The sequence below is a fragment of the Raphanus sativus genome, chromosome 1 (assembly GCF_000801105.2).
Source record: "Raphanus sativus cultivar WK10039 chromosome 1, ASM80110v3, whole genome shotgun sequence".
NCBI classification, from domain to species: Eukaryota; Viridiplantae; Streptophyta; class Magnoliopsida; order Brassicales; family Brassicaceae; genus Raphanus; species Raphanus sativus.
This window is the reverse complement of record NC_079511.1, coordinates 21188426-21208818: the sequence shown is the minus strand read 5'-3', so window position 1 is coordinate 21208818 and position 20393 is coordinate 21188426. Positions and strand designations below refer to the sequence as shown.

The window sequence follows — 20393 nt, the reverse complement described above, 5'->3', positions numbered from 1 at the left end:
GGGAATGACTTTTATGTCTTGCCTTGTGATGATTCCTTCCCTTTCATTTTGTGTGCAGCCAGTTTCCAAAGCTTCTCTTTTCCTTTTAATGCTACCATGAAGAAGAATGCTGTAATATCACTAGCATGTGCTGGAGCCTGGAGAAGCCCTAATTTGATTGCTGGTAAGAAGACAAGATGGAGAAGTGCATAGACCAAAAACTTATTAAGACCGTAATAGAATCACACACCTTAACCTCGGAGAGAGAGTAACAGACATGAGAAAGAACAGACCCTGAATTTCAAATAGACAGAACCGAGAGTCAGCATTGTCATTAGGCCCGGGAAAAAAAACCGGAACTGAAGAATCGAACTGGAATCGAACCGAAACCAAATCAAGGACCCTTAAATACCCGAATTGTTCATATATTTCTATATACGAGATAACCGAACCGACAACCGAACGGATACTCGTATAAATAAAAATATTAATTATATATACATATAACATAACTAAATATATATATATATATATATGTATCTATAACTAAATTTTTTTTTTAAAAATCCAAAATATCTGAAGAATACTTTATTATAAAATATTCGAATTATCCGAACTATCCGAAATTATCCAGATAATTTTATCTGAAATATCTAAAGTAATCCAAAATATCCAATTTTTATCTAAATCATTATAATTATTTGATATTTTATTCTAAATAACCAATATTTTATCTGAATTATCCGAAATACATGAACTCTTCGAACCCGAACCCGAGCCAAATGAGAATTAAAATTATTTCGGATATTTTCGGTACCTTGTTTTACTATCCGAACCGAACCAAACCCAAAACTATCCGAATCACCGAACCGAAAATATGTTAAGTACTCATTGGATCCTCTAACCCCACTTCTGAACTATATGAAACCAGAAATATCCGAACCGAACCGATACCAACACCGAGAAATGCCCATGCCTAATTGTCATATACAACAAATAGAGAGCATCACATCAATTTTCGGACATTTTCCTTTTTGATATTAAACTAAAGCTATGACACATAGAAAGCTTAAAGATGTCCACTCTAGTCGGCGTTTAAAAATACAAGGAACCTTAAAGTATCACAAACAAAAATTACAGTGAAATAACACATATAAGTATTGTTCTTATTTTTGATCAAAAAAAAAGTATTGTTCTTATTTATATGTTCACTTGCAAAGAACACAAATCAACTTAACTTAAGAAAAGAAAAAGATTCACGGACAAAAATTACATGTTAGATACGATTTGGGTCCAATTTGCCGAATTCTCTGTTTCAATGTTTTAGTATATGAGTTTTTGAGCTCGATTTAAATTTTGCAAAGAAAAAAAAAATTAATAACTATTTTCACAAAATTAACATTTTTATATCTAAATATACAAAAAATTATTAAGTCAACTATTAAATAGTGCGATAAAACAATATAAATTAAGTTCAGATTTTATGTTAAAAATTAAATATTTAAAATAGACAATTCATGTTTTAAAATGCGAATCAAAATCTAATATTTTCTTAGACAAAACATGCCAGTTTTTATTGAATATAGTGCACTTATAAAACATCAATAGTCGATATTGAAATTACAAAGTCGGTTTGACACAGTTACGGGTTTATATTCTCTAGGTCTCGTCTGTCGAAAACCAATAAAAACGGCACCGTTTCGTTACCGCACATTCGTGGTTAAGTAATCGACAAGGGTATAATCGACTTCTCAAGGTACATGTCAATAAGTAGTAGACCTAGATTCACCCGTTGAAAACGCAGCGTATTAACGTCACCAAAGCTTTTGGGGAATCCGCCTTTGCGCGTCTTCTGGTTTTCTTTTTTTCTCTCATTTTGTCATAATTTTATCGAATCTCTCTTCTTCTCCCCCTCTCTCTCCTCTCATTCTAGGGTTAGGGTTCCGATTCTGCAGAGATTTCTCCCAATTTTTTATTGGTCAACTCGTGTTCTCGTAAGCCCTCTCTTCTTAAGCCTTTATTCGCTTCTTCTCTCTTTATCAATTTGAATCAGTCGAAGAACTTTGGGTAGGCTAAGGCATGTCCTGATTCTCCCAAATTTCTGGTAATAGGCCTAATTTCTCCTACGCTGTTTTCTCTATTTATCCGAATTATTTCAATTAATTAGCGGTTCATGATTTTTTCTCGCGATTTGCGTGGAGATTTTCTGGCTGTTTTAGGTTTCGTTCCTTCTTGTTTTTATAGGTTTTGGGGCTCTTTTGGCGTTTCAATTGAATTTGTTTTTGTGAGGGACATTGTATTACAGAAAAAAAAATCTCTTCAGTTTTGATTTTGTTCACTTACCTTTGAAGCTAATTTCTTTACAGGTGTTTTTTGTCCAAACTCCATTGATACAACATTCTCTTTTGATAAGTTAAAAAGAAGAAGAAGAAGAAGAAGAAGAAGCAATGTATACCTCCGAGGGAGCCCCTGATTTTGTTGCTGAACAGGGCTTGTATTACCCCGTTGATCCCAATTATGCCTATTATTGTACAGGTATATCATCACTTGTGCTTCATTATTGTACTCTTTTGAATTGTTCTCAATTAATCTTGATTTTTTTTTTAAATTCAGGTTATGAGTCACCCGGCGAATGGGAGAACCATCAGATGTTTTTTGGTGTAGATGGTTCACAACTCCAGTACCAGGTACCAATCTCTCTTGAAGAACATTAAAGACTTGTCATTTATTGTTCTCATTCACTTTATTTTTTTGGTTAACCATCTACAGGGTGGGCAGAATGAGAATTCTCCCTATATATACTATACGCCTAGTTATGGATTTGCACAGTCTCCTTACAATCCCTTCAATCCTTACATCCCTGGCGCTGATTCTCCTTTCCTCCCTGCTTCCCAACAATACTACCCTCTTCCTCCTTACCAGAATGTCGCATCGTCTCCTCCTGCCTTTGTTCCCTATGCAGCTCACCCTGATATCGTCTCCAGTAGCTCGGCTAACCCTTCGGTGGAGACTGGTTCAGCAGCTAACAGGGGTCGGTCTGACGGGAGAGGATCCAGGAACAGAAATGCTTCAGCAGCTGATGGGATGCAGAGGAATGCCCCTGCAGCTAATTCTGTCAACAGATCCTCCGAGAAGCCACGGCCTAACCCTGGAGGACAAAACAGACCACTAGCAACAGACAAGAGAGTTTCTACCGCATTTCCGACCCTCCAGGTATAGTTTTCATTTAAATAATTGCTTTCGATATTGGTGATAGGATGTTAATGAAATAGGAAATAATTGATTAAATTCAAAAATGGATATACTTGCTTTTATAGTACTAAACGTGGTTTGTTACTGATGACATCACTACACCCTTAGATAGTATATATCATTCTGATTTTGAATCTGGACATGTGTAATCATCTTTGCAGGGAAAAGCTATTTCTGGTAGCAGTCAACCCGCTGACGTTGTTTCCAGTAGCAGAGTCTCGTCATCTGGACAACTAGACAATGCTCCACCTGAACGTAATGGTCTTCCATCCACTGCTGCAACAAACAATAACAATCCCCGTCCCAAGCTGTATGGTATGCATGCAAATATAAGTTCAGATTCAGTCAGTCAACATAACCGAGGTTCGAGATCAAAAGTTCCAAGAAATCAACTTATTGTTAAAGCTTACACAACAAAAGCTGGAAATGCTGACGCTGAAGGAAATATTGTGATCGATCCTAATCAGTATAATAAAGAAGATCTCCGAATCGATTACAGCAATGCCAAGTTTTTTGTGATTAAATCTTATAGTGAAGATGATGTTCACAAGAGCATCAAATACAGTGTCTGGTCATCTACTTTGCACGGGAACAAGAAGTTGCAGAGTGCATATGAAGACGCTCAGAGAACAGCCGCCGAGAAGTCTTGTGAATGCCCAATATTCTTGTTCTTTTCTGTGAGTTTTTTCCTTACTACCTTTGTTTGTGTTAACACTTTTTGTCGCTTATACAGATGTGTTACTTTTCTTCTTTAGGTCAATGCTAGTGGTTTGTTTTGTGGCATGGCTGAGATGACCGGTCCGGTTTCTTTCGACAAAGACATGGATTTTTGGCAGCAAGACAAATGGAGTGGAAGCTTTCCTGTCAAATGGCACATTATTAAAGATGTTCCCAATAGCTATTTCAGGCACATCATATTACAGAACAATGAGAATAAGCCGGTCACCAACAGTCGAGACACTCAAGAGGTGAATTTTGCTGCTAGCACTCAACTTTGAAAGATTCTCAATATTGTAATAATTTGCTAAGCTATAGTTCCCTTTTGCAGATAATGCTGAAACAAGGTCTGGAGGTGCTAAAGATATTCAAAGGCCATGCTGAAAGGACTTCGTTACTAGATGATTTTGCTTATTACGAAAACCGCCAGAGAGTCATGCACGATGAGAGAAACAGGTTGCCCTACAGAAGCTTCCTTAGCCCTGTACCAGTACCCAGACCAGATTTCTCTGAAAGAAACAAGAAAAGCTCTATGGATGCCTTCAAGATACCTTCAGTAACCTCTTCTTCAGAAACCAAGGAGGTTCCTTTGAAATCAGATGGGAATGAGGAGACCAACGCGAAGGAAGGTATTAAAGAAGATACTACTACTCTCATTGAGAAGAAGATCACCTCTCTCACCGTTAGCCCGACTGATGATGACTCCAACCCAACCACTGGTTCTCGCCTCAACCAGAGTCCACCAAAGTCTAAACCAGCCCCCTCTGTCTCTGACAAGAAAACAGATCCTCCTGAAGTGGTTGTTGATCCTCTTCTTTCTGAAGACAGTGACACTGTTAAAGTTGGATCAATGCCCATCAAAGTTACCGGGTCTCCTCCAATTGTAACAGTCGGTACTATTCCTCTGGACCCCAGCTCACTTCAGAAGAAGTAAGCCCTTGGTTTGGTTTATTATCTCATCTGTCTTCTTTATATTTGATCATCCTCTGCATTATACTCCTGCTTCATCATATATGCCACATGTGGTATGATGAGAGGCTTCTGTTTATATAGCTGAGAGTCTTGACTGGTGACTTGAGAATTCGCAATTATGTCAAACGCCGTAAAGATTATCGTTGGTTTGCGGTTAGTGGTTGCGTTTTGGTTATTTTGGATTTGACCGGAAAATTATTGCGTTTTGAGTTCTCTTCTGTTTTTTTTTTTCCAATTGTGAAATTCCCAGTTTTACATTTCTTTGTATGTTGGCGTTCTGTTTGGTCATTTTGTTTCAACTCAAAGGAGTTTTCAAAATTGGATATTAAATACTTCTTTTTCTGGTCAAATATTTTCCTTCTTTCCAATGGCATTTACATATTATAGGCAACTTTCGAATTATAAGGAACCTTTTTCACTTGTTATCATATTAACTACTAGATTATAATCTTTTCATAAGTTCATGCATCTTTTTACATCATCTTTTGGAAAACGCTCAATTTTCCCCTAACTAGCATCTTACACAACAATCTGCATAATATTTCAACCGTGTTTTTCATCTCAAAAGTTAAAAACCAAAATTTCCTCAATTTGAATATAATTTCACATGATTGTTGGTTCTAATGGTTTATGATTTAACCAAGTTAAATTAATGACATAAACCTAAACCGACTGAAATTTTGTTATTAACTACTCCATAAAACGTCTGTGTTTCATTACTCGTCGCAGAAGAATTAATAAGAAAGTCCATTAGCCCAAATATGACGACGAATAGATAGATAAAATATATAATGGACCATATAATAACAAGTCCATCTAAAAATTTCATCGCACATATAAGGCTTCTAGTAAAAGGCCCTACAAGGGATGGCCCATATACAACTAAAAATCAACTTCCATCCACGTGACTGACAAATTAGCCCATGAATCAGCAACCCGGGTTCGAATCATACCCTTCCTCCACCACCGGAGATCCATCAAGCAAACAATCAATGGGCGGAATCGTCAACGTCTCTTGAGTCCCATAAGCATTCCAACAAAACGGATCGTCAACGAGCTCTCCTTCCTCCGGCAAAAGCTCGACCTCGGACATTGTGATGTTTGTACAAGCGACGGTGTCGCTACAAGCGAAGTGAATCGGCGCACTTCTAACGTCGTAAGTCCCTTTGATGTTACGGTACTGGACGTCGAAGACTCGAACCGCTGACGTCTCGTTGCGGCACTCCTTGGATTGGCAGTAGTATTGATCGACGATGATGCAGTTTAGGACATTCTCCATCTGGATGTTCTCGAACAGGAGGTTGGAGACGGATCCGGTTCCGCCTTGCCATGTTTTGACTCGGAGGCCGTTGTCTGAATCGCGAATCACGGTGTTTCGGACGGTTATGTTTGAAACGCATGCTTGAGAATTGTGCACTCCTAAACTCCCGATGCTGCGTTTTCAACATTTTTTAGTGGTTAGAACGGATTTGCTTTTGCCATCCTACTTGGCAAACAAACAAAAATAGATATTTTTTTTATAATAACAACAGCAACAACAAACACAAATAAATAAATAAAATAGTTAGATCAATCTAAAAAGAACTTTTGGTTCTATGCTAAAAGAATTTTTAATTTGAGTTTAGATCTTAATGATACTCGTGATTTAATAGCCGGCAACATAATTTTTTTTCTGACATATTCAAGCCAAACTACGACAAAAGGTATTTATGAGAAATTCTAGTTTTGTATAGAAAATATTTAACCAAATTCCGAAATGTTGTATTATTTATTTCTTGTCAACTAGTTCCAAAATTCGATTTCCAGTAGATCATTCAGCTAGTATTCGTGATCCATGAGAAAAAATACTTCGTTGTGGAATCAATTTTTTTTTCAGGGTGCAAATCCAAAAAAAAAGAATTAAACATTTACACCAAAAATATAATCAAGAAAAATGAGATCAATTCAAGAAATTAAATCAAATTTAATTTTTTTTTTTCATCAAGTTTTTATTTTTCATCAAGTTTTTTATATATAAAATAAGAGCTGAAGCCCAACAAATTTAATTATAAAAACATTTATTTTGTACAAATTTAATTAAAAGAGAGAAACCTGATCCCGTGACTGGGCCCACAAGTGACACCTTGAATGTCAATGTCTGAACAACCAGTTCCAATAGAAATGCAGTCATCCCCTGTTGCAATGTTTCATTCCCGATTAATATACAAATACGTTTCCAATGCTACATTATTGATTGTTACTACTCTTGTAGAATCTCTTGTCACGTTCAATAATATTCGACTAGAGAAATAAATATACAGAAAATCGTACCGTTGCTAACGACAGAGTTGTGAATGGCCACTGATCTCGTGTTCCCGAGATGGATGCCATCGGTGTTAGGACTTAGTTTTGGAGATGAGATTTGGATATCGTTGATTGAAACTCCTTCACATCCGTCGAATTTCATGTGAAACTGAGGGCTGTTTTGGATTCTCAGTCCTTCAACCTCTATGTTATTGCTCATGAAGAACCGAATCATCTGCAAAACCAAAACCCAAGAATAAAAGTGATCACTAAACCAATTTAAACGGTTTTGGATTTAGCAATTTGATTCGTATTTAATTAGACTTTTTTCGCTAAAATTTGAAGTTTAATTGGACTTACAGTTGGACTAACACATGGTTCGGACAACGATGATCCATCTGGTCCCTGAAAACGAAAAAGTAAAACACATAAAAATCTTTTTTTTTCATATATCTGTAAAATCAGAGCGGAATAATAGTACGGTTTATTTGTCGCATTTTGTCCCGGACTCACGGTCATGAATTATGAATTTAATATTTCTATTTTCAAACAATAGTTTTTTTAAAAAAATTATACATATTTAGAAAACAATATATCATTTGTATGATTAAATTTTGTAATAAATTTAAATCAATAGTAACTAAATAAAAACTTAAGTTTAGAATTTATCATTATTAACAAATAAAAATGCTTAAACTGTAATATCTATCTTTATAATTATTTTTAAAATTATCTTTTTAAAATTGAAAGAGCATAGTCAGATAAATTTTTGATATAGTTTGTTAAAATAATTGTGAGCCGGTAAAAATAAAAGTAAAACTCAAATCAAGTGGCAAAAATATAATGAATTACCCGATGAGGCTTGCAAGGTAAGTCCCACCATTTTTGACCGTTGCCTTCGACGGTGCCTTTGCCGGCAAACGTGAAACCATCGAGGCGGTAAAAAACTAACCATTGACTTTTACTGTCCTTCTCTGGCCACTCCTCTGGTCCATCCGGAGGCATCAACACTCCATCCAACTTCACAACCCAACAAAAAAAAATCATTTACTGAAAATAAATTACATGCTAACCAAATTTAAGTAAAATTAAGTTACAAAAAAAAAATTTAAGTAAAATTGGTTAATATTACACTGATTTTAAAATTATTGATCGATTTTTATGATGGTTCTTGTAATGTGTTAAGACGACTCTCACATACGAGGTGAATATCTTTTTGTTTGTTTGTTAAGATAAGTTTTTTTGCCTGTGAAGAGGAGAAATTTGTTTGTTGGTTTGCTCACCTGAAAGACGAGTCCTGGCTTACAAGGACCGGAGAAAATAGTGGAAGTGATTTTAAAAACGCCGCCTTCAGGAGCTAAAACGACACTGGATTCAACAGCACAAGCGGCTTTCCACGCATCTCTAAATGCTGCTGTATCGTCACACGAGCCGTCACCCACTGCGCCGAACGACGTCACGTCAAAATGCATGCCGAGTCTGAATCTCCTGGAGCCGGGTCTGGATTCGGGTTCGGGTACGGGTCGGAGGGGACTTGAGGTGGCTCAGCGGTTACAGCTGGAGGAGGAGGAGGAGGATCCGAGAGACCGCGTCTCTTGTGGTAATGAAATCTTCCTCGTACCACGTAGATTAACTGACCAAAGAGGAGAGTAGAGATTAAGTAAACCACGAGAATCCCACTGAGAATGCGCATTGTTTAACGAAGATGAAGAAGAAGAAGAAGGTGAGAGAGATAATGCTAAAAGAGGAGGAGAGTTTTGAGTATTATATAGCAAATCATGCCAAGCACAACACACAGAGACAATGGAGTTTGAAGTCTGTGGAGGTGACACGTGTTGATATATGGTTGATTCTTGGAGTCTATCTACCCATGTTGTTTTGGGCTTTGCGATTTATGGTTTACTAAAATATATATACTGTATGTTCTAAATATGCTTCTACGACTTTTTTTTTCTTAAACTTCGACTTGTCTTTTTTTTTGGATATACCCTATAGGCTAATCCAGTCGATTTTGGAAGGAACATACTTAGGATCTGACTTGTGTAACGCAGTGGTTGCGGTTGCGGTTGCGGGAGTTTATGGGTGCGGGTGGTTGCGGTTTTAAGCATTTTTTAAAGATTTGTACGACTGGTACAGCTGTTAGAAATTGTTGCGTTTGTGGGACTGTTATGACTGGTAAACTACCAAAAGCAACATCTGTTAAATAATAATTTAATAATATTTACATTTTATGTAATTATAAAAATATTAAAAATCATAATAATATGATAAATATAAAATTTCTATTTATAAAATCATATTATTAAATTTTAAAAGTTTATAAAATATTTTGGTTTTAAATTTTTATAATATAAATTGAAATATAGTATGAATACATTTTACAATTTCTATGATTTCAATTTAAAATTTTTATTGGATATTTTTAGTATTATTTTTTATTTATTCTGTTTTTAAAGAAAAAAATTTACCCTCCCGCAACCGCCCGCAACCGCAAACGCTATCTGGAACTAGCTTTTGATTTTAAGAGGTTCGGAGCGGTTTGAAGCGATTTGTAGCGTTTTCTGTGATTGTTTCGAAACGCCAACAACCGCTATGAACCGCAAAAGCTGCGTTTGCGGGTGGTAGCGGGAAAACCAGTCAGCCCCTTAGTGTTAAACTAGCTATCACACGTCTGATCCGAGTTTAGAATACCTTCCGTCTAATATTTGGAGATAAACCGATCATCTGTTATGACTGAAACGAAATATAAACCCAGACTAGTTAAGAAGTGATAATTTACTTCACAGAAAGAATCAAACCCGTAACTGATGTGGATACACACGAGGCTCTGAGAGATTACCATTATTAGACTACTAGAACTTGGTTGACTTGTCTTTTTACAACCTTTTTTACAACAAGCTTAATATTTTAGTTATATATTGAAATTTAGCTCATTTTTAAATTGATACAAAAGTAAAATCTTTGGAGATTAAGCTTTAATAGCATAGATATGACGTCATAATATACCCATATGATTTATATTTGGTTAAGTGAATACATTTTTAAAATCCATTTCAATAATATAATATAACACATATATTAAAGGATTTATAGATATTTTTGTGTATCCTTGTTAAAAATATTACTGTTTCAAAGGTACTCCCTTTATTTTATATTTAATATTATTTTAACATTTTTTTCTTATTACAAAAACAGTAATTTAGAAGTTCAGTGCAATTTTGGTTGAATATATGTAATAATAAAAACTTAAATGCATTATAATCATTTTTAGTTTGTATAAAAATATTAAAATGACATTCTTTATGAAAAAGAGAGAATAATATATTTTTCTCTATTGTTTTCAGACGGTCCTGTTTTAGATGATCAATATATGACACACGATCAGTACTATGGTTTACAATATATAACCATTATTTTAAAACACCACTTTTTAGGCCTACTGTATCATTTTTTTGTTCTTTTCTAAATCATATTTTTGGTCACTATGATAATTTAAAATATAACCCAAAAATAAAATCGAGATATAAATATCAATATAAAATAGGGTAAAACATTGTGATAACTCAGTATTGTAGTATTAATTATTCCATATGACCTAGTTAACTATGAGTTGTTTGATTTATTTTACTTGTATTTGCTCAAAGTTTTTCCACGTTTGGAACACGTGTGCGTGAGATGTATGACATGAGAGAGAGAGAGAGAGAGAGAGAGAGAAAGAGAGAGAGAGAGAGAGAGAGAGAGAGAGAGAGAGAGAGAGAGAGAGAGAGAGAGAGAGAGACCACGGTAAAGCTTACTGAACTACGATCGTCTCAGCAAAATCGTCTCAGCAAAACAACCTCGTAGTCTGCCTTTGTTAAGTGTTTAACTTGTAACTAGATTTTGATCCGCACGCCCGTGCGGGTGTATATTTTTATAAAATATGTTGTTTTTCATGTCAATATTAGAGTTGAGCAAAAAATCTGAATCTAAAAAATCAAACCGATCTCGATCCAAAAGAAGTATAAAACCCGAACCGAATTTGATTAAATATCAAAATTTTGGTATTTAGAGAACTTAAAACGAATTCATTCCTAACCGAAGTATTTCAGATAGCTGAATGTATCTGAAATAGATTTATATACTTATATATATTTTTGACTTAATGTATATAAAACATACAAAATATATATATGGTACTTATAAGTTGGTTGAAATAGTTGAAAATATATATAAATATCTAAAATAGTTAAAGTATACTCAAATCACTAAAAATACTTAACATAATTATTGATTCTCTATCCAAATATTTAAATCAAAACAATTTATATGTTGAGTTCGGGTATTCTAATATGGTATTGAAATGTATAAGTACTATATATTTTGTTTAAATATTTTGAAAAATTTAAAGTATATAATGAATTTAAATGGGTTATCCGAATCTGAACAAACCCGCAAAGATGTGAATTCGCATCCGAATCAAAATTTTAGAAATATCCGAATGGGACTGAAATCTTTGATCCCGAAAATTCAAAACCCAAACAGACCTAAATCGAACCCGAATGCCCACCCCTAATTCACAATCTATTTTTTCCTTTAAAACACACCAAACATATAATTAATAGTATTTTATACGTACTATCATATAAATAATCACATATATTATATTTTCAATAATCACATATATTGAAAACATTTTTTTGATAATGGTAGTTGGAAAATATTTTAGTAAAAATAATTTTTTGAATATATATATATATATATATATATATATATATATATTTTAGATCAATTTTTGATATAAATCAACTTTAAATTATTATTTGATTTGAAATATGTACATAAAGTTTAAATTTTGTTTTATGATTATCTTAGACAAATGATACTTTTAGATTATTAGATAAGCTCATTTTCATATATTTTAAAATTGACACAAATATATAGTTTCTCATAATATAATAAGTTTCCAATTTTTTTTAATAACATAAATTCATTTTTTTTAATAGAATGCTATCTATGTTTCCAAACAATATTATATCTTTTTTATATCGCTATTCATGTTTCCAAATAACTCTATTTTTAAATTGATATTCATGTTTTCAAAAAAACCTATGTTTTTAAAATTGGTATCCAAGTTTCCAAACAAACATCTTTTTAAAAATTGTTATTTATGTTTCCAAAAAATCTAATTTATACTTCAATTTTAATAATATAAATTATTAATAGTGAATTCCTATATATTGTTATGAAATCACCGTTTATAATAAAAACTATAGATGCAGTGAAATCAGCCAATCAGGTCATAAATAGACTACAATTTAATCAATGATTTATTTATGCATGTAACAAAAATACGTTGTGATTTAATATTAGCAAAATGATTTTCCATTTTTTTATTTATTGTCAGACATTGTGCATATCTATTGAGATTTTGTTTTGAAATTTAAGGTAACTAACATTTAAAAAGATATTCTATTAATTACACTTAATTTTCGATTTTATTAAAAAACATTTAGTACCAATGGCACAAGTTGGTAAATATTAAGAAGAATTAAGGGTGAATTTTTATTTGTACTTCAGTTTTAATAAAATAGATGCAAACAACACAAACAATTACATCACACAGTAAATTGTACAGAAAAAGGTCTATTTCAACATGAATTTTATCAGTTGTATGTTTTCTTACCTGAATTTTTCAGTAAAGCGTACTAAACAAAAATTTGAAAATACTATATGAACTTTACGTATCATGTCTTCTTATTTCTAAACTTTATAATAGTGCATATGTCATATTGAAATAAACTAAAATTTTAAAATAGCTACATGAATTCTAGAAAATCATACTTATATATATTGACCGTTAAAAGTGTTAGTCATCCGTTAATTTATCAAAAGTATGTCATTTTGGATAAATTATGTAAAATCAAAATTTAAACATACTACATGAACTCTCAAAATTGTGCTTATATATATATTGAACATCAAAAGTGTTAGTCATTTATTGTGTGGGTAAGATAGGGTGTTCTAGTACTTATTCGTGTTAGGTTCTAGGTTTTTGAGTTTTTTTGGGTTAAGGATTCCAATTCTATTCTGGTTTTTAAAAAAAATTATGTCCCAGTTCACATAATCCATTTGAATTATTATAAGATGAAATTATTAAATTTCTCTAATTCTAAAAATAAAGATAATATATTACATATAAACTTGAATAATGTATGCCAAAAAAATTGAACTCGTTTGAATACTTAACCAATTTCGGTTTGGGTTCATAATTATTTTTTGGATCATATTCCATTCATTTCTTCGGATTCAGATGTTTGCCCAGTCCTAGTTTGAGGGTTCAAACCTCCCAAAAATTATTTTTTTAATTTATCGGATCACTAACACATATGATGGTCAATATAGATACAAGCATGATTCTGAAAATTCATATAGTATTTTTGAATTTTTAGTTTTACGGTATTTATCCAAAATGATGCGGTTTTGATAATTTAACCGATGACTAACACTTTGACGGTCAATATATATAAGCACAATTTTGCGAATTTGTGTAGTATTGTTTTTAATTTTGTTTTAATTCAGTATGCAATATGCATGAAATATGCACTATTATAAAGTTCGGTAATGAAAATGCACGATGCGTAAAGTTAATGTAGTTTTTCTGTCATCGACTTAAACAGACTCATACTGATAAAGTTGATGTAGTATTTTTGGATTTTTGTTTATTTCGGCACAGAATACATACTATTACAAGATTCAGGTGGGAGATAAAATTTAGGTCGAAATAAGTCATTTTCCCGTAACTGTATTTTATTTTATGGTGACTACGGTAAGTGTACTTTGGAATAGTATTTTATCTCGTGCGGTCAAAGAGATCTCACGTCGATTTGCCTCTAACAGTGCCAGTCTAATAGTTTATAAAGCCCAATCAAAGTTTAAATTCATGTGTTTATACATATTTTATCAAGATCACAAAATAATATCGACAACAAAAAATCAAATTTCAGAAATAGATTATAAAAACTTTTTTTGTTGTAATATAATTTTTTTCTACATTTGTTTCCATGTAAATTAATCCATTATACCTATATAGTTAAGTCTTTAAATCATAGTTGTTTCAATAAAGAACCTAGAAAATCCATTGAACATCTTTTGTGACATGGTAGAACATAAATATTTTTTATCAGCTTTAACTTTGGAAAAAAAATCAGTTGTGGTGATTAATACCAAAATGGTTAATAATATATGATAAGTAATTTATGTGTGTTTGATAGCAATCTTCCAAATTCTTTTTCAAAACTTAAGCACTTCAATAGACTTTCGAAGTTCACAGATCTTGATTTTTGAAGAATCTCCAGTTTTATAGATAAATCATCGCTACTTATGTGTGGATCCATACCATTCCGTAAATAATTTATAAAAAACTTAATTCATAAATTATTATGTATTTTCCATCATGACCGCATGACCAGCATTGTATATAATAGTAAATACTACACTTAAATAATTATATTAATTTTGTTATGTAATATTAGATGTTTTGCATAAAACATCAAAATTAAGAAGCTTAACTTTTTGAAAGATAATATTATAAATAGTTTTAACTTAAAATAGAATAATAAATCATAATAATACAGTAAAATACTATTGGTCAACTAGTTTTCATTAAAATTAAATTACCTTAAAATATTAAAAAATATTTTGAACATCAAATCTTTTTCAAAACATCTTATATATTATAGAATGGAGGGACTATTAAATTTTGGTTGTATGACATTTCACACATTCCTTAAAATTTGAACAAAGCAGGCGTCCTAAATATCAGATAACTACAAAAAAAGTTAATAGTACTTGTGTAGTGTTTTAGGTAATTTTGACTTACGTAGCTGTTATTTATACAAATGATAAGCATCAAATGATAAGCATAGCGAAAAGATAAAATTGATTAAAAAATTATATAGTAAATCCTTTCGCAAAAATAAATAGCAGACACCATATGATTAGAGCATATAATGCTGAGAAGATTGATTTGAAATCTTGTGTATACAGTCGTGATGCGTGTGTCTGTTCAATAATGAAAGGTCGCTTTGTTCACTTTTCTTCGTACTGCTATTGTTCGGAGCATGCTGACGTCACGAATCATGTATTGTTACATGGGCGGATGGCCCACTTGAAGTTTGTTTGCCATATGTGTGAAGTCGTGTACGTCAATACTAACGTTCGGAAACTTGATAGGCGTTGTACGCATCTTCGGATATCGGCTCTGATGAGTTATGGAATAATCGAAGATTGGTCGGTGATTAATCAAAATTAGTCATGTGTTATTAGATATATAAAATTATATGTACAAAAAAAAACTAGGACTGCAAATCGGGGTTCCAATCGGGTTTCGATTCGGATTCTGATTTATTGGAGTTCAGTTCAGATTTAGTTAAATGTCCAAGATCCGATTGCATCTGAGTTAGTTTCAGTTTCGAATATTAATCGAGTTATCGATTCCATTAATATAAATTTGTACTTGATTAAACTCAGTATATATCTAATAACTTCAATAACTTGGTTTATGCGGATTTTTCAAAACATATTATTTTTCTTTCAAAATAATTTTACAATATTCGTATATCACTCATGTGATACCTTTTTTTTTAAATATACATAACAAAATCAGATATAGCATATGACAAACCAAAACCTTGTACGAACGAAAATCATATATAATGAAATGTAAACAAGTTAAAAGTTAACAATTAACAACTCTATAAACCTAAGAAACACTATTTAAACTAAAATAAGCAAACTTATTCATAGTTTCATAGTTGAATTTCAAATTCAATTGTCAAAATATAGAAACATTAATATTAACCAAATACCAAAATGTATATTAAACAGAGTATTTGAGTCAGTTGTTCATGTAAAAAAAGAATTAATCTAGATGTTCAATAATATCTTAGTGTATTTCAGATACATATTATGAATTGAAATCATATTTGCTTTTTTTGATTTTAAAATTTTTGGGTTCTCTTGGATATTCATTTATGTCCGGTTTGGTTTGAATAAAAGTCATAATGACCACAAAACAAGATATATTCAGTATTTATATCTAGATTCGGATCGGTTCAAATTCATTTTTGTTAGATCGGGTTTGGTTCATTTACCGAGCCATATATAACACTATCGAGGATTTATCATGGTCCAGCGGTTTAGTGTGTTGCTATAATATGTCGTGGGGCTTGAGTTGGATAAGTGTTGTTTTGCTATTTTACATCTTTTTAATGAAAGCAAAATTATTGAAATGCCTTCATCTTCTTCTTCTTATTTGTCGAACCAGAAATCCTAATTTCTCTATTTCACTGCCATTCTAGCTCGATTTTTAACCGTCTTTAGTGATTCTTAACACAATTTTTATATATTTATTCAACGAAACATATATAGGATTATAAAAATACAATTTAGAAAATGAGTCTTTTTTATAAGATTCCTTGTTTTTGAGCGAATTGGGACAAATCAACACGGTTATTCACTAAATAGCGTTTAAGCAACATTTAACAGGTTTGGTGTGGCAGTGTTTTTGAACGTAGACATCAACAATAACTTTTCATATATTTTTGATGGAATAATGAAATTTAATATTTGGATTGTACTAGTTTTAACTGAAATCATTAAAAATAATTATAATATTTTTTCATTTTATAAAATACTAAGATTCATATTTTTATTTCAAAAGTGTATTGTTCTTGTTTCTTTCAAAAATTCAAATCGCCATGGCTATTCATTAAATAGCGTTTAAACATCATTGAGCATGTTCTGAGGCTGCGTTTTTGAACAGAGACATCAATAGTAACTTTTGATATATGTTTTGATTGAATCATGAAATTTAATATAAAAGTGTATTCTCCTTCTCTCTCAAACAACATATTACAAAACTGAAGAACCTCCAGCTCCATTTAATAGATAAAGATGTTACATTCAGCGTCTACATATATTTCAATTATATACAATTTGTTTTTTAACATACAAATTATTTTTAGGAATTTTTAAAATACGATAGATTGATATTTATGGGAACCAAATGTAACATAAGCTTCGACATATGAATGATAGAGTTTACGTGTAACCCTAGCATATGACAAATCATTTCAACCTAGCTCAAACCCTAAATTATAGGTTACACTGATACAAATCATTTACATATGTTATCCTTCGCCCGTTTTGCTTCTTATTATCTTATAGTTTATAACACAAAGAGTGTTGATATACATCCCATAAAGCATACTATATATTTAAAACAATACGCGCAAACACGTATGTTTAGAAACAATATATCTACATACTCTTATATATATATATATATATATTTTTTTTTTAAAATAAACGAACTAAATAATTGAGTTGCAAAACTATACAAATAGACAAATCTCGTGACACTTGGTTGTATTGTAGTTGAATATTTTTCTTGTGGACGTTGAAGACGGAGGAAAAGTTGAGCGGGCTCTCCGGAATTTTATCCTCTAGTATTAATGCTTCCAAAGAGCTGTCCACCCACAATTCTACTCTCTTTTATTTCTAACCAAAATCATTTAATGTCGACCAATATACATGTAGGAATTTCATACTGCATGTAAAAGTTAACCAAGAAAGCGACTTTATTCTACGAGCTATAAAGTAGTTTGTCAGTTTATTAATTATTTATAATCTAATTTTTCTTTTAATAATTTATGGTTTACGTACAATCGTTTTTTTATTGAACTCTACGTACAATCATTTTTCAGATAATGATATATGTGTCTGTGTGCATCATCTAGTCCCTTGTATACTACATATAATATATCAATATATGTGTGTTTCATACGTTTATATAGTTTTGTTTTGACATATACGCTTTTTTATAGTTTTGTGATTTATAGGAAGAACGAATATCTGAAAATACCAATATGGTATTTCGTGTGAAACACCATAATTGGTATATGAAAATAATATAATTCAAGATACGTACATACATACAAACCTACAAAATACCGTTTATCCGATTATATTTTTACATTTGTAACTCAAATTGGCAGTGTAAACAAATAGTACTTAAAAATGGTAGTGTATTGTTCGTGGTTTTTAAATAACAACAATATGCGACGATAGTGGCAATTGAGCTATTAAAAGGAAAAAATAGTAGTGCTACAAAAGAAATAATATTATTTCTCTTTCTGTCATGAATATAATCCATTAGTCAATTGTTTGCGCGAATCAAACATTACGGATTTTCTTTCGAATACGGAGTTATCAACTCACCGATTAATATTTCTTTTGGTAAAAACTCACCAAACCAATTTTATTACTATATATATGCATGAACTGAAAGTACTAAGTATTTTATTAGTGAAACAAAACTCGAAAGGTGGAATCCATTATATTAACAAACCTAAAAAGGTCGAAGCCACTATTCAAAAGTTGTTTAGTTATTTGGTTAGAAGTTATATAAAAAGAGAGAACCAACAAAATTTGAAAGTGTGAGTCTATTATTTCGTCTCTATGTGTCACATGTATCACTTTCTCTCACGGGTCGGGGTTAATTTTTTTTTCTTTGCGATGGCTTGTGGTTCAACCTATGCCACGTGGAGACTTCAGTTCCACGCGCCCTACGCTCTCTCTTAGTGGTTCTTTTTATTTTTAGAGCCTTAAAAGTATGACACGTGTTTGTGAATCTGGATGCCGCAAACTGTTAGAGATTCGTAGTATTCAAGCTTTTTGTGTGTACACTTATGTCTCTACGACAGCACGCAATAAAATAATATCATACTATAGCACCGGCTTCGACCATTTGTAAGTATAATGGGTCTTGCATATGGGTTTATGGTGATTTTATGTTTATTGTTGGCAACTACTGATAAGTTTTCTGTGGATAGTAACTAAACAATGACTAATATTATAATTTGCCTAAGGAATTTTTTTCGATAAAAATATCAGATAAATTTTTAAAAGTTAAATGCAAAATGCTAAGCAATTTTTATCAAGCATTTTACATTTAACTTTTTAAAATTTATCTCACATTTTGACAATACACGTCAAGAATAATGGTTTACATATGCTAGATGGTATTGCGATCTGTTGCATAAGACTTTATAATTCCACTGTCACAACTTACAACATATTTAATTCACAATGTATATAGTAACATCGGCAGGCTGGCATCAAGCAATTAACCAAGGTGGCTATAAAGAAACTAAATAGGTAAATATCGAAATATATATGACGATCAGTTAGGTTTTAGTTGTATTTGAGCTACCTAATGTTGTAAGCTAAAATAAAATATTATTGCACAGAGATTATATAGAATGAGTGTCTTTCTTTACTAGATGCATGATAACTCAAACGGCATCGACCTAAAATAGTTACGAGAAATGATAATTCAGAGACAGATATGATATGACATTAAATAAAATCGGTAAATGGTTGATCCGCCACGTGCCCACAGATGCGTATGTTGCAAGAATTCACGGGTTTGTGTATGTTGCCCACAGATTCGTCACGGGTTGGTAGATTTTTGGGTTAATGATCTATTCATACGTTGAGATTTGATTTGATGCGTATTAGTTATTTCATTGTGATTTGGATGGCTTGACGACATTGTTCACGCTCGGTATAACAACGGATAAAACACAAAGGCTCTTGTCTGCTTCGTGGACATTATTTTTACTTAATCAAAATTTTGCCATACTTTATACATTCTAATTAACAACACTACGTTCTATTTGATCTTGATTTCCTGCTGCAAATATATTCCATCACCATCTCTAAGGTTTGACCTAAGCTCGTAATTAATAGTCTGTACGTGAATCTATACATATTTTAGGTATCTATAGACTGTTAACTTATATACAAGAGAAATGACCGACATTAACATCCAATTCTTATTAGAGTTTATCTCTAAGATTCTATGTATATGATTAACATAATAGGACTTATCAAGAAGTTAGTGTACATTATCATGTATGATGTTTAAAATATATGTAGATATATATATATATATATATATAAATATCTTACAATACTAAAAGACCTTAATCTTCAACATAAAGACTGTCCACCGAGGATAAAAAAAATCAACTAATCAAGAGTTTATGTTTTGCCACATCATCTCTAACTAATTCAAATTTGTGTGGGCTGATAGAAAAATCTCTATGTCCATATCAAGCCCATCTCTCAACCCTAAGACCACCTGC

General features: G+C 31.9%; 2 protein-coding genes across 3 annotated transcripts; one reads left to right on the top strand and one right to left on the bottom strand.

Annotated features, from left to right (window-relative positions):
* The first annotated feature begins 1786 nt into the window (after positions 1-1786).
* LOC108805831 (YTH domain-containing protein ECT4) lies at positions 1787-5173 on the top strand. 2 transcript variants are annotated; one of them, XM_018577802.2, is made up of 7 exons: positions 1787-1973; positions 2346-2514; positions 2593-2666; positions 2749-3192; positions 3393-3908; positions 3987-4199; positions 4280-5173. In XM_018577802.2, exons 2-7 carry the CDS (start codon positions 2427-2429, stop codon positions 4880-4882), a joined length of 1938 nt encoding a protein of 645 aa, XP_018433304.2. In that variant the 5' UTR covers positions 1787-1973; positions 2346-2426; the 3' UTR covers positions 4883-5173. The 2 variants fall into 2 exon arrangements, with proteins under 2 accessions (XP_018433304.2, XP_018433296.2); XM_018577794.2 differs by having other exon boundaries at positions 1787-2083.
* Positions 5174-5649: 476 nt separating this feature from the next.
* Positions 5650-8961, bottom strand: LOC108805846 (polygalacturonase At1g48100). Its single transcript, XM_018577814.2, is given in 7 exon segments — positions 5650-6353; positions 7012-7093; positions 7231-7438; positions 7564-7608; positions 8056-8223; positions 8487-8671; positions 8674-8961. Coding segments are annotated over 7 exon segments (1416 nt in total). The 5' UTR covers positions 8897-8961; the 3' UTR covers positions 5650-5848.
* Positions 8962-20393: the final 11432 nt, after the last annotated feature.